Source organism: Rhinichthys klamathensis, unplaced genomic scaffold, assembly GCF_029890125.1.
Source record: "Rhinichthys klamathensis goyatoka isolate OS25496 unplaced genomic scaffold, OSU_Roscu_1.1 h1tg000021l_1, whole genome shotgun sequence".
NCBI lineage: Eukaryota > Metazoa > Chordata > Actinopteri > Cypriniformes > Leuciscidae > Rhinichthys > Rhinichthys klamathensis.
Window position 1 is genome coordinate 3,244,533 of NW_026606572.1, and position 14,846 is coordinate 3,259,378.

Here is a 14,846-nt window from a genome sequence, read left to right on the forward strand (position 1 = left end):
ACTTTTATTGTTTGAATTGATCAAAAATGCAGTAAAGACTGCTGTTCTTTGGACTTTTCTGTTCCTCTAAACATCCTGAAAATATTTATCACGGTTTTCAGAAAAATAAACTGTTTTCAACATTGATGATAATAAGAAATGTTTCTTGAGCAGTATATCAGAATAATTTCTGAAGATTCATGTGACACTGAAGTCTAGAGTAATGATGCTGAAAATTCAGCTTTGCCATCACAGGAATATATTACATTTGAAACTTTATTAAAAATGTTTTAAATTGTAATAATATTTCACAATACTACAGTCTTTACTGCATTTTTTTGGTCAAATAAATGCAGCCTTTGTGAGCAGACATCTTTAAATTAAAAAAATAATAATCATACCAATCCCAAACTTTTGAATGGTAGTGTGAACTCTAAAACACCCATAAAACTGTATATATAATGTTTATACAAGATTTATGAATATATATTTGTAATCACTTTTGGAGTGCAGTTTTTGATTTTTCAGGACACTGCGGCCTCATTTCATGTCAGCTGTCCAAATGCGTTTTTCCCCTTCATCCTCATGCTGTATTTTTCTATTCACAGCCTCACGAAGGAGAGCATCATTGACGTGGAGGCTGTGGTGAAGAAGGTTGAGCAGAAGATCGAGAGCTGTTCACAGCAGGATGTGGAGCTCCATGTTGAGAGGGTAGAGATCAAAGACGTACTCGATTAAAAGAATACATCTGATTGTTCTCTGTAAATATTGAAAGTTTAATTGGAAACAATCCTCATCATGGAATATAGGATCTTTGTATCTTTCACCACAGCACAATGTCTACAAGCTCCTGTAGTTCATGCAGTGAAAGTGGATGGGGACCAGTGACAGTTGAGGTCACTATTCACGTTCATTGTACTGAAAAGAGCAGCTTAGACATTCTGCTAGATAGCTTGTTTTTGTTGAGGAGTCTTGTGTTAAAGCTGCATAGCTTAAACTCTCTTTGCTGTGTCTTTGTCCTAGATCTTTGTGATCAGCCAGTCTGAGGCCAGACTTCCCCTTCAGCTAGAAGACGCTGTCAGGCCCGAGGGAGAAGGAGATGAGGTGAGAAACGGTCAAGAACAAAACCCAACTAAACATTAAAAAAATGTTCTCTCAGTTCAGTGTTACGATAATACGATACGAGTCCAAGTTCAGTTAGACATGTTGAGTTAAAAGAAATGCAAGCATACTACACAGTTTATAAAACGGTTAGTTCCAATCCTTGATTCTGATTGGTCAATAGCTGTGCTTTATTCACGATAAAACACGGCTATGACCGCTTCACCCAACGGTTCTATGTATCACTACACAACACCCCTAGCAACCACTCTTAGCAACTTAAACAGATGTTTCATCTCATTGATATTGTTCATTTAAAGCTAGAGCAGAGCATTGTGAGAGATCGAGTAAGCGAGTGTACCTGCATTTACAGTAGACGTAGCATTTTCCTTCAGGTCAGTCCTATATTCATAATAAAAAAATGCGTTTGAATGTCCGCTGCATATTTTGTCCTTTTAACAGTCATGGGGTTTTCCGTGCATAACGTTAGTCATCTGTCAGTTGCGTCTGTCTTCTCCGTGATCACAAGTTCGAGTCCTTTCAAAAGCCTTCTCTACAGACTCACTCACTCACTCACTCACTCATAAAGACAGTCTTTGCCGCCATCTATTGGCGAAATAATATATGTAACTTCTGTTGCTGTTCACGTTCCGGGACTATTTTTTCCAGCGGAAGGCAGGCTTTTAGTGATTTTACTTCATGAAAGTTGCATAGATACATATTTTTCGGCTTTAATATTTTTATTGTGTGGCAACCGTTTTATAAAAGCAATAAGGTACTCGAGGCAAGTGCTGTATCGTGAATAAGTAACGGCTGAAGGGGTTGCAGGCACTCCGCTTCGCGTCGTGCCTAACAACGCCCTCCAGCCGTTACTTATTCACGATACAGCACAGCCTCTCGTACCTTATTGCTTACATATAGTACACTGCATAGTATTTATTTTTTGAAAGCTATGCAGCACCAAACTTTTTAACAGTAGTAAGTTACTTTGTTGACAGTATTGCATTGTGGTACATAGCATTCCTTGCAGTATAAAGCCCAAAGTAAAATTTGTTTTTTAGCGTATGCGTACAGTCGAACACGTTGCCTTTCAAAGTATACACCATTTGATAGCATATGCGAACGAAAGTTTCATCTTTGTCCAGTGCCTGTCCATCTTTCTCCAGAAGTTATGACTGATAAAAATGTCTTGTATTCTTTGAAACTAAAGTTACGGCTATCTCATAACCTCCTCACATACTGTAAGTGCTTGTCAATGCGGGCATCTGTCATTGTTGCAGTCTCCGGTGTTTTGTTGTTGTTCTGTCTCTTTAGTTTAGTTTTCTACTGTGAAACGAGATCTTGTGGAACAACTGATTAGTGCAAAACAAATTCAATGCGCACGCGCGTTACGAGAACCGTGCTGCGAGCGTACTATTCTGGTGTACGCGTAAATACCAAAGTATACTTTGGGCTTAAGCTGTTGTGTACTTCTCATAACAAATGCAGCAGGTCATCCAGGCATACCATGCATACGGAAAATTTGCATACTGTGCACAGTATACATGCTACACACTACAGAAATGGCTATTCTTAGATTCTGTCTTTGCCCCTCTTTCTTGACGTCAGACAGTTGATGGTGTTTATGTAGTAAGACAAAACCAGCTGCAGTTGCTGTCCAGGTGTTCTCTGCAGGGATTCCACAACGCCAGTCAGACAGAGCATCTGCCGCCTCATTACGCCTGTGTCTTATCGGCCCGGTCCGAGGATGAGTAGCCTGTTGATCAGTCTTGAGCTCCTACAGGCTTTATGAAGGAAAGATAACAAGATATCAATGGAGCGAGGCCAGACTCTGTACAAATGAAATGTACGAGAGTCTGGTGGGACCAGGCTACCATGGAGCAGCCTCTGCAAGAGAAACTATTTGAATCTAGTTTCAAATATATACTCTGCTGTTCAAAACTTTTCAAATGTTTGGGTGTGTTTCTTATGCTCACCAAGGGTGCATTTATTTGACCAAAAATACAGTAAAAAAGTGATATTCTAAAACATTATAACAATTTAAAATAACTGTTTTCTGTGTTAATATATTTTAAAATATAATTTATTCCCTGATGGCACAGCTGAATTTCCAGAATGATTACTCCAGTCTTCAGTGTCACATGATCCTTCAGAAATTTTTTATATGCTGATTTGGTGCTCAAGAAACACTATTATAAATAGTGATTAATATTAATATTTTCATGGAAAACATAATTATTTTCAGGATTCTTTGAAGAATATAAATTTCAAAAGAACAGCATTAATTTGAAATATAAATCTTTTGTAACCTTATGAATGTCCCTTCTGTGACTTTTGATCAATTTAATGCACCCTTGTGGAATAAAAGTATTAATTTCTTTAAAAAAAAAAACGTACTGACTTATGATCAGCACTGTATATTATACCTGCATAATTTCCAGCTTGTTGCAAACTTTCTTTTTGTAAATTTAAGTATAAAAGTATAAAGAAAAAATAAAGTTAAATGAAAATGTTATATATATATATATATATATATATATATATTAGGGCTGTCAAATGATTAATCGTGATTAATCACATCCAAAATAATTTTTTTTTTACATAATATATGTGGGTGCACTGTGTATAATTATTTTGTATATATATAAATACACACACATGCATGTATATTTAAGAAAATAATATTATTTATATATAAAATATTTATATTTATATATAATATAAATTATATATAAATCTATATATAGTATATACATGAAAATATTTCTTAAATATATACAAGCATGTGTGTGTATTTATATATATATAAAATAATTATACACAGTGCACCCACATATATTATGTAAAAAAAACTTTTATTTTGGATGTGATTAATCACGATTAATCATTTGACAGCCCTAATATATATATATATATACACACAGTATATTGCAATATATATATATTGTGATCAGGCCAGTGATAATGTTGGCATGGTAAGTGCAAATTAGTCTGGCAGAAAAAAAAAACCTGATTGTTGATCCCTGATGGAAGAATCATATAGATTTGGAATTACATGATTTTGAACCATTCAGAGTTATTTGTAAGTTGACGACAGAATTTCGAAGAAATTTTGGAGTAATCATGTCCTTTTTCTTTCAGGAGGGAAGAGCCACTGTCAATCAGGACACCAGACTGGACAACAGAGTTATTGATTTGAGGGTAAGCCAAGAGTAAAGTTTACAAGTGTTTCCGTCCTTCGGATGAGACGTTAAACTGAGGTCCTGTCTCTCTGTGGTCATAAAAAAAACCCAGTATGTTCTTCGGAAAAAGAGTAGGGGTGTATCCCTGACATCCTGGCCAAATTTGTCCATTGGCGTCTGTCCATCATGGCCTCCTAAACATCCCCATATTGACTGATTGGCTTCATCATATTGTTCTGGCGCAATATGGCTGCCGTCGCATCATCCAGGTGGATGCTGCACATTGGTGGTGGTTGAGGAGATGTTATGCGCTTTGAGTACCCAGAAAAGCGCTAGATAAATGTAACGAATTATTAATTAATATTTCTATTATTACAAGAATAAAGTTTAAACATAAGCCTAAAGTTAAACGTAAGCCAGTACTATTTAAAGTCGGCATGAAATCAGAATTGACACTATTTACTTTGTTAGTGCACAAAACTAGTCTTGTGGTGAACAATCAACTCATGCAAGTTAATACACAGAAAAAAATAGTTTGTCGTGGTAATCTTTAATCAAAATCTGAAAATTTGCTTCCGCTTTGGAATGGCGTTCCTTCTCTGATGACGTCAGTTTGATGGCTTGGGATGAATAATCTTCTTACCCACTCCCCTCCAACCATCAGTCTGCTATGAGCAAGAGATGGAGAGGAGGAGCGCTAAAATAAAACCATGCACTTTATTCAATATTCTGTTTCAGTTGGAAATAAGTCACAACACTGAAGTAAAGTTGGTTGCAACTTCCTGTTCATGCGGACCAATATATTGGGGTCTAAATTTTTTATCAGTTTTATTTTGATAAACGTGACTCAGTATAACAATGTTATATGAAAAGAGTTTTTAGTAGTGGTCAATATTTGGCATTTTAAAAATATCGGCATCTAGAAACTAATTCTTTTTTCAGAATTAAGTAGTAGGAAATTAATAGTCATCCACATTTTTATATCAGCTATGCATTCCGTTAATTTTGTGAATTGGTGCGTTTCGTCGGGGCGCGAAGAAATATAGAGCTGAGTATCATCAGCATAACAGTGAAAACTAATTCCATGCTTCCTAATGATATCTCCTAAGGGTAGCATGTACAGAGTGAACAACAACGGTCCTAGTACTGAGCCTTGTGGTACTCCATACTGAAGACATCTCTTCATTTACTACTACAAACTGATAACGGTCAGATAAGTATGATTTGAACCATGCTAGTGCAATTCCACTAATGCCAACATAATTTTCGAGTCTATTCAAAAGAAGGTTGAAGTCGATGTTATTAAATGCAGCTTTAAGATCCAGTAACACTTAATAGAGAGATACAACCACGATCGGATGATAAGAGCAAATAATTTGTGACTCTGATGAGAGCAGTCTCAGTACTATGATATGGTCTAAATCCTGACTGGAAATCCTCACAGATACCATTTCTTTCTAAAAAGGAACATAGTTGTGAGGATACTGCCTTTTCTATTAATTTTGACAGAAAAGGTAGATTCGAGATTGGCCTGTAATTGACTAATTCTCTAGGATCAAGTTGCGTTTTTTTAATAAGAGGTTTAATAATAATAATAGCCATTGTATATTATTTGTAACAGAAAAGGCAAACAATCAGGCTAAAATACTTTCTCATTTACCTTCAACATTCAGCAAATGCGCATGTACATCATTTAAACAAATATCTGAACATCTAATAAACATTTAATTTCACAAACCTTGCAGATTTAATCGAATCCAGCTGTGATATCTTGTGAAGTATGCGAAGTGAGTGAATGCAAACAGAAGATCAGCTTCACAGGAGACGTGATCGAAAAACTTTAAATCCTTCATTTTAAAATATGCTGTGCTATATCCAGTTTCCCACTGTGTCATATTCATATCGGTTTCACTGTGTGCTGTATGTAAAATTAGCGTTACCTTGTCTTTATTTAAAAAAATATGATCACCAGTGTGCCTTTTATTCACATATTCATATATTTTTAAACAATTACTTTATTTGTGAAAAAACTGTAATAGGATTGCAGATTCAAGAAGTTGCCATCTAAAGTATAAGCATGTTTATTTTAAAGATTTGTTTTCTAATTTATTAAATATTGATTAAAATAAATATAAAGTGTGTGTATATATATATATGTATGTGTATATATATATATATATATATATATATATATACATACAGTGGGGAGAACAAGTATTTGATACACTGCCGATTTTGCAGGTTTTCCCACTTACAAAGCATGTAGAAGTCTGTAATTTTTATCATAGGTACTCTTCAACTGTGAGTGACGGAATCTAAAACATAAATCCAGAAAATCACATTGTATGATTTTTAAGTAATTTGCATTTTATTGCATGACATAAGTATTTGATACATCAGAAAAGCAGACCTTAATATTTGGTACAGAAACCTTTGTTTGCAATTACAGAGTTCATACGTTTCCTGTAGTTCTTGACCAGGTTTGCACACACTGCAGCAGGGATTTTGGCCCACTCCTCCATACAGACCTTCTCCAGATCCTTCAGGTTTCGGGGCTGTCGCTGGGCAATACGGACTTTCAGCTGCCTCCAAAGATTTTCTATTGGGTTCAGGTCTGGAGACTGGCTAGGCCACTCCAGGACCTTGAGATGCTTCTTACGGAGCCACTCCTTAGTTGCCCTGGCTGTGTGTTTCGGGTCGTTGTCATGCTGGAAGACCCAGCCACGACCCATCTTCAATGCTCTTACTGAGGGAAGGAGGTTGTTGGCCAAGATCTTGCGATACATGGCCCCACCCATCCTCCCCTCAATATGGTGCAGTCGTCCTGTCCCCTTTGCAGAAAAGCATCCCCAAAGAATGATGTTTCCACCTCCATGCTTCATGGTTGGGATGGTGTTCTTGGGGTTGTACTCATCCTTCTTCTTCCTCCAAACACGGCGAGTGGAGTTTAGACCAAAAAGCTTTATTTGTGTCTCATCAGACCACATGACCTTCTCCCATTCCTCCTCTGGATCATCCAGATGGTCATTGGCAAACTTCAGATGGGCTTGGACATGCGCTGGCTTGAGCAGGGGGACCTTGCGTGCGCTGCAGGATTTTAATTCTTGACGGCGTAGTGTGTTACTAATGGTTTTCTTTGAGACTGTGGCCCCTGCTCTCTTCAGGTCATTGACCAGGTCCTGCCGTGTAGTTCTGGGCTGATCCCTCACCTTCCTCATGATCATTGATGCCCCACGAGGTGAGATTTTGCATGGAGCCCCAGACCGAGGGAGATTGACCGTCATCTTGAACTTCTTCCATTTTCTAATGATTGCGCCAACTGTTGTTGCCTTCTCACTAAGCTGCTTGCCTATTGTCCTGTAGCCCATCCCAGCCTTGTGCAGGTCCGCAATTTTATCCCTGATGTCCTTACACAGCTCTCTGGTCTAGGCCATTGTGGAGAGGTTGGAGTCTGTTTGATTGAGTGTGTGGACAGGTGTCTGTTATACAGGTAACGGGTTCAAACAGGTGCAGTTAATACAGGTAATGAGTGGAGAACAGGAGGGCTTCTTAAAGAGAAACTAACAGATCTGTGAGAGCTGGAATTATTACTAGTTGGTAGGTGATCAAATACTTATGTCATGCAATAAAATGCAAATGAATTACTTAAAAATCATACAATGTGATTTTCTGGATTTTTGTTTTAGATTCCTTCACTCACAGTTGAAGAGTACCTATGATAAAAATTACAGACTTCTGCATGCTTTCTAAGTGGGAACACCTGCAAAATCGGCAGTGTATCAAATACTTGTTCTCCCCACTGTATATAAATAATATCGGCTTTATATTGGCCATCGGCCACCCTGCTCTCTAAGATATCGACATCGCCCATCAAAGAACCAATATCGGTCGACCACTAGTTTTTACTGTTATAAAACATGAATTTGCGAGCATAAGCGGAACTAAAGGTGTCCAAATAAACACGTTGTTGTCTTTGGTGAATCCGGCCAATTGTGAAACAGCTGTATCGTCCTCATGTAGCCGCTCTGGAGAAACTGCACTGACTGAACCAGCTGACTGCTTTCGGATCGCTTTCGCTGTATGATGGCATACGTCACTTGGCGTCAGAAATAAGAGCAAAGAAATAAACGGTGTTCAGCGGTGGCAGGATTAGCTCTGACATAATGAAAGACCTCCATGTCACGCACCCACACACCCCATGCTATTTTTAATTTTTTTAACACACCAAAGGAGATTGAAATCTGGCAGTGTTGTAGGACTGTCACAATGCACTTAGCTCTGAGAAAGCTGCTCTTTTTTTGAGAACTTCCAGAAAGTGAAGGCAGAAATCTGAGAGCGTGAGGTGGGGGAGTCAAACCACAGAACAGCAGCTTTTCACGCCTCTTTGGTTTTCACTGCAGCCTTGTGAACACTAAAGTGATGCACACAGCTCCTTTCTCCACGCCTACAGTGAGAGACGTGTGAGGACGTCAACTGAAACCTGCGTGTTTTCACACTCTACTGATAACAGCTTTGCATATAAACTGTACAACAGCTTAGCTTTACAGACTAGTTACTAAATGTCATGGCAACGTATCCCCTGGCCCCGAGTTATCATGATCTGCACTAAGAATATAGACAGACTGTCTTAATATGTTGACTCTTTGATATTTATTAGCCGATTAATAAGAGGAAGCCCTGTTGTCCTGTTTATATTACATTTACTGCATGGTTTTGAAATCATAAATTACTACACAATAACTGTTATTTAAAAAAACAACAACATTTAATTAATGCAGAAATATCATGGAATATTCAAATGTTTATAGTAAATCTAGATTTTTTCTAGTTACGTTCATCTATATTTTATTGCTAGAAATGTGCTGTTAGTGAGTGCAATCTCTATTTAATGATTTTTAAAACTCCTCAAATTTATTAGCCAAAAGTTGTAGGAACCCATTTCTAAGTTATAAGCCACTAATGAAATATGCACTTTTTTTTCCTGTTCCAAAATCAAAGCTGTCTACTCAGATGTGGACGTTTTCCGAAAGGAAAGCAGCATCTAAGATATCTTGATTTGAACCTATTCTAAAGCAGAAACACAGTGCATTACCAGAGTGCATTGTGACAAGCTCAGGGATGAGAAATATCAGTTATAAATATACTCTACTGTTCAAAAGTTTGGGGTAAGATTTTGTTGTTGTTGTTGAAAGAAATCAATATTTTATTCAACAAGGATGCAATAATTTAATTAAAAGTGACACTAAATTCTTATATATATATGTATTTAAAATAAATGCTGTTCTTTCCACAACTGTTTTCAACATTGATGGTGATAATAAATGTTTCTTGAGCATCAAATCAGCATATTAGAATGATATCTGAAGGATCATGTGACACTGAAGACTGGAGTAATGATGCAAAAAATTCAGCTTCAGGATACATTAAATTAGATAAGTTAAATTGTTATATTTCACAGTATTACTGTTTTACTGTATTCTTGATCAAATAGACTTCTTGCTAAAATATGATCAATTCTTACCAACCCCAAACTTTTGAACTCTAGTGTACTTATTTTCAGTACTGAAACTGATCATTTTAATAGTTCCGTCTAATTACTAATCTCCTATCTTACCCATTGTCGGTGTCTGCTATGTATTTCTTGTATTTATCACCCAAACAACATGTTAACTTCAAACCAAAGTTCGCCAGCCATCTTTATTGACACCCTCTTACAGTAAAAACAACTCTTATCTGCTTGAAAACCAGAAACTCTAAAACTGTTTGTCAAGTTTGCATGACAGTATTAGATTTATCAGCAATAAAAACTGACAGTTATGGTATCATAAATTTAGCCTATTTAGCTGAAATCACGCAAAAATAGCAGTTCTCAGAGACCAGCCCAGCTAATGCACAAGCATGTTAGATTTGTCGGCAGAGTTGTTGATTTTAGATCAATTGCATTTCATTAGGAAGCTGTCTTGGAAGGTTGCAGCCCATGTAGGCAGTGCACTGCAAGGAACCTTAATACGCATTAAACGTATTAGCTTTTGGAACAGAGCTAATTTATGTCATACTTACTGGCCTTTTAGAGGTTAATAAAGTGTCATAATGAGGTTGAAACTACAAACATACATGAAACCAGGATAGATCTGATTAACTTAAATCTCCAAAGAAATCTTAATGTTATACTATCACATAATGAATTCTTGCCTGCAAAAGCTAGTCTGTCCTAACTAAATCAAATCCAGTAAAACAAGACGCTAGAGCCTTGAAATATTGATATAGAAGCTGATTGTTTCTCTAGGATTTATGCAAACTCTGTAGGTCATGAAGAATCGGAAACGTGGCCCATATCACGGGTCATCAGGGAGTCATCTGATTCATGGGAAATTCATGCTGAGAAAGCTTTTTTGCTCAATGCCAGAGGATTCAGGAGGTTTGATTGTTGCTGAAGATTGATTTTGCAAGTACTGTGTCCCTTTGGTACTGTGAAGAGGACCTAATTTATTTGTATCTCTGAAAAAATGACCAGAATATTTTACGTTGCCAGTGAGATTTTATTGTAACATCATAAAAAGAGCTCTTCTGAGATCTAGCGTTATGTTTCCTCCAGAACTTCTGCAGAAATACTTTCAAAAACTTTGAAATGTAGATGATTCAAGGTGTCACATTGCATAAAAAGAGAAGTGCTGACATCAGTCCCTGGCACACCCAAACAAACAGGTTACATAACATGTTTACTAACCCATGCGTCTTCCCTCACAGACTACGACCAGCCAGGCCATCTTCCGGCTGCAGTCCGGCGTATGTCAGCTCTTCAGAGACACGCTCATCAACAAGGGCTTTGTGGAGATTCAGACCCCCAAGATCATCTCTGGTACGACTTCATCTCTCCTTTTGTTCTCATCTCTCTGCATAATTTTGGAGAGTCAGAGGAAGTCAACATTGGCCTAAGCATGGTAGAGGAGCCATCAATGGTCTTACCTGTAATTATAGCCTTATTGTAACAAATGCTACAGTTAAACAATTACAAGAACTAATGTATATTTTCATAAGGACAAGTACAAGTTAAAATCAAGAGCCATGTGTAAAATGTGTTCTCATGATGACTGAAAAACCTGGCCTTCAGATATTCTAAGAGATGATAGACGAAATCATCAAGAGCCTAATGAACTGTGAAGGAGTAGGACATCAACTATTTCAGTATAAAGTTAGCTTGACTTCATGTGGCACTTTGAGTTTGATCATTCTGTCAAACTGATAAGGTTCCAGGTGCTTAAATAATGTAAAATGCATCATCTTATGTAAGCAAGTAATTGGTAACTAGGCTATAATTATTTATTGCAGTTATATATCAACCAACTTTGCATGTGTGGATGATACCACAAAAGACCATTTTGCAAAAGTAAATAAGTAAATAAATAAACCTCACCGCTAAAACGCCCCCCCCCCCCCCCCCCCCCCATTCCATTGGATTCCATTTATTCTTTAAAATCAGTACAAAATGAAAATTCACTCTCTCTGTTTTCTAAATGCAGGTTTGGATCTATAGTGAACGATTCATCCAATCATGTTTTTTTGATCTCGTAATTTTTAATCATAATATCTTAACTCAACAGACTTCTCTCTGGTGACGTATACCGGACTTCTCCAATCATTCAGTGTTGTTCTTCAGTCCCGCACCTTTCTTACAATCGACTGCAAGCTTGCATTCAGATCTCCCTTCATTCAGATATCAACCCATGGATAGAAACCTAGTCCCTGCACTACATTTTTATTCTAATGTACCTCACAATACAGAAGAAAAGATCTGCCGCTACTTTCATTACATTGTGGCTTTAACCTCACAGAGCATCTGAGATGACACAAGGCGAACAGTCTTGTCTCCGTGTTCACACTGGAGTATCTGTATTCATGACGGCAGGGACAGAGTAGTACAGGTTTTATCTCTGTCCTCACACACCGAGCCTTCTGAATGATTTCCTGCTCATGGTGTCCAACTTAGTTTATTGTTCTTTCTCTGCACCTTCAGTCTCTAAAAATTTCAATTTCAAGGATTGATACTTTTTCATTTTCGGAGGTAAAAAAAAGTTTGCGACACTGTCAAAACACTGGCTGAAGAAAAAGTGGTGTTTATTAAGGAGATATGCCTCCAGTCACTGATAGGGTGCCATCATGTTAGCACTCTTGAAATTGTGGGTACACCGAGTGCTATGGGATCTGCTGGGATTCATGAGAACAGTTTTCTTTGTGAAGAGTTCAGGGCCTGTTTCACTTGACTTGACTCAATATCAAATTGATTGCTTTCTCAGCTCTTACAAGCACAGTTCACCCAAAAATAAAACAAATATATCATATAATAAGTTACAAAAGGTTTCTATTTCAGATAAATGCTGACCTTTTGAACTTTCTATTCACCAAAGAACCCATATATATATATATAATGTGTGTGTGTGTATATATATATATATATATATATATATATATATATGTGTGTGTGTGTGTATATATGTGTACAGGATACTGTCCTTAGATGCTGAAAGTCTAGTGTAAAAATGATGGTGCTCAACTACTTCAGCAGTCTCTTAAATACGCTTCTTTTTTAGTCCACCAATGATATCAAAGTCTATGTATTACGTCAGCAAAGGTCTCAGTGGTGTTACAACACTTTCCCTCTACAAACCCCCTTGTTGTGTTTGTGTGGTTTTCGCTGTTAAGGAAAACAGTTGCTTTCATTTCCTCTGCACCCCGACCGGCCAATCAGAACACATCTTTGTGACGCATTTCGAATTTAAACTTTGCCGCCTTTGGTGTGATCTGCCACCATCAACATCAACATAGTGTTCTTTCAGTAAAACCGCATGACATCCGGTGTGCACACACCCAAATGTATGTGCCCTAAAGAACATCATGCTCATTTACCACGCTTGCCATGAGAATTATCAGCTCACATTTGTGGACAACATGTTACACATGACTACAGTACAAATGTTTTTTTTGTGTGTTTTTAACAGCTGCCAGTGAGGGTGGCGCAAATGTCTTCACAGTCTCCTACTTCAAAACCAGTGCGTACCTGGCCCAGTCCCCTCAGCTCTACAAGCAAATGTGCATTTGTGCTGACTTTGACAAAGTCTTCTGTGTCGGACCAGGTAAAGCATAAAAATACACCCTCCTGTCCCTTTATTTTCCCTCTATTTGCTGTTTCCATCTTTAGGTCATCTTTAAAGTGGACAGTTAAAAATTAACTTAACGTCCAGAGACAATCTCATAGACTGTGGCCTATAAAGTATCTGGCCAGTTATTTGTAGAGGTCACCTTCACCAGTATCTCCTCCCTGCCAGAATGCAGATCAGGACATACTGCAGGATAAATATACGGATTGCGCTCTGTGCTTTTGGCGGGCACAGAAATCCCTCACTGAATAGAGCAAGAATATCAAACACTTTTAGCAGAGCCGTTGGGCATAGACTTCAGAAAAATACAGCTCATCAGGGACCTCTGCTGATGGGAAGTCACATTGTAGAAACTGCATAAGTGCTTTTTTTGTATACCTGGGAATATTCAAAACAAGTGCATTAGGCTGATTTTTTGGCAAGAATATTTTGATTATTGATGATCTTGTTTTTTGACACAGAAATTACAAATATAACTGCTACTAATATTGCTTGGCAGTTTTATTTTAGTATTATTTAAATACTATTATAGTATTGTGAATATTTATTTTGTTTCATTTCAGTAATTTTTGTTTTTTTTATATTCATCTTTATCTTTTCTATTTATTTTTAGTACAGTAAGTACTTCAACTTAAAATTATTTTATTTGAGTTAGTCATCAAGGCAGCATTTCTAATTTAGTTTCTTAAATATTTTCATATTAGTATTTATGTTTTGTTTTATTTAAATTATTTCAAAACCTTTTAATAGTTTTGATTTTTGTTAACTATAACAACACTGCAACAAAGGTGCATGTTTGCATGATAATATATATTTTTTTTTTTGGTCTGCTGGAAACAATAGTAATGGGTTTAAAATCATGTTCCACTCAAGTTTGCCCAGTTTTTTAAAATGAAATACTAAGGTTACTATGAATGTGAATCTCACAGTTGTCTGTGTTTCTTCTAGTGTTCAGGGCTGAGGATTCCAACACTCATCGCCATCTGACGGAGTTTGTGGGTCTGGATATTGAAATGACTTTCAATTACCATTACCATGAGGTCATTGACTCCATTACTGACACCATGGTTCAGATCTTTAAAGGACTACGTGACCGGTAAGGGACTTGACTCCTTCCACATCCCCTTAAGTTCTCAAAAGTTTTAGTGAAGTCATATTTCCTTTTATGAAGAATCAAATCACATGAGAATAATGTCTCATGAATTTCACTTGAAATTCATTAAAAGTGACGTCATTTATTCATGTGAAAGAAAGGGCAAACGCGTTCATGTGGTTTATAATAACAAGGATATACACTGCCATCCAGTGGTCAGACTATTATTTATAAAGATATTACTTTATAACTGAAGTATTTTACTGTCATTGTGTGGCAAATGCTACATACAATTGGAAATCCGACCCAAGCAGTCTCTATATGTGGAATGCATGA

The 14,846-nt window shown here is 37.0% G+C and overlaps 1 protein-coding gene across 1 annotated transcript in view; it reads left to right on the forward strand.

Annotated features, from left to right (window-relative positions):
* Positions 1 to 14,846, forward strand: part of dars1 (aspartyl-tRNA synthetase 1) — a 33,071-nt gene that overhangs the window by 13,510 nt on the left and 4,715 nt on the right. The window contains exons 7-12 of the mRNA XM_056241773.1: positions 588 to 690; positions 1,003 to 1,083; positions 4,222 to 4,281; positions 11,010 to 11,121; positions 13,259 to 13,393; positions 14,366 to 14,513. Of these exons, the coding sequence (XP_056097748.1) occupies positions 588 to 690; positions 1,003 to 1,083; positions 4,222 to 4,281; positions 11,010 to 11,121; positions 13,259 to 13,393; positions 14,366 to 14,513 (639 nt within the window). The remainder of the gene's footprint in view (positions 1 to 587; positions 691 to 1,002; positions 1,084 to 4,221; positions 4,282 to 11,009; positions 11,122 to 13,258; positions 13,394 to 14,365; positions 14,514 to 14,846) is intronic.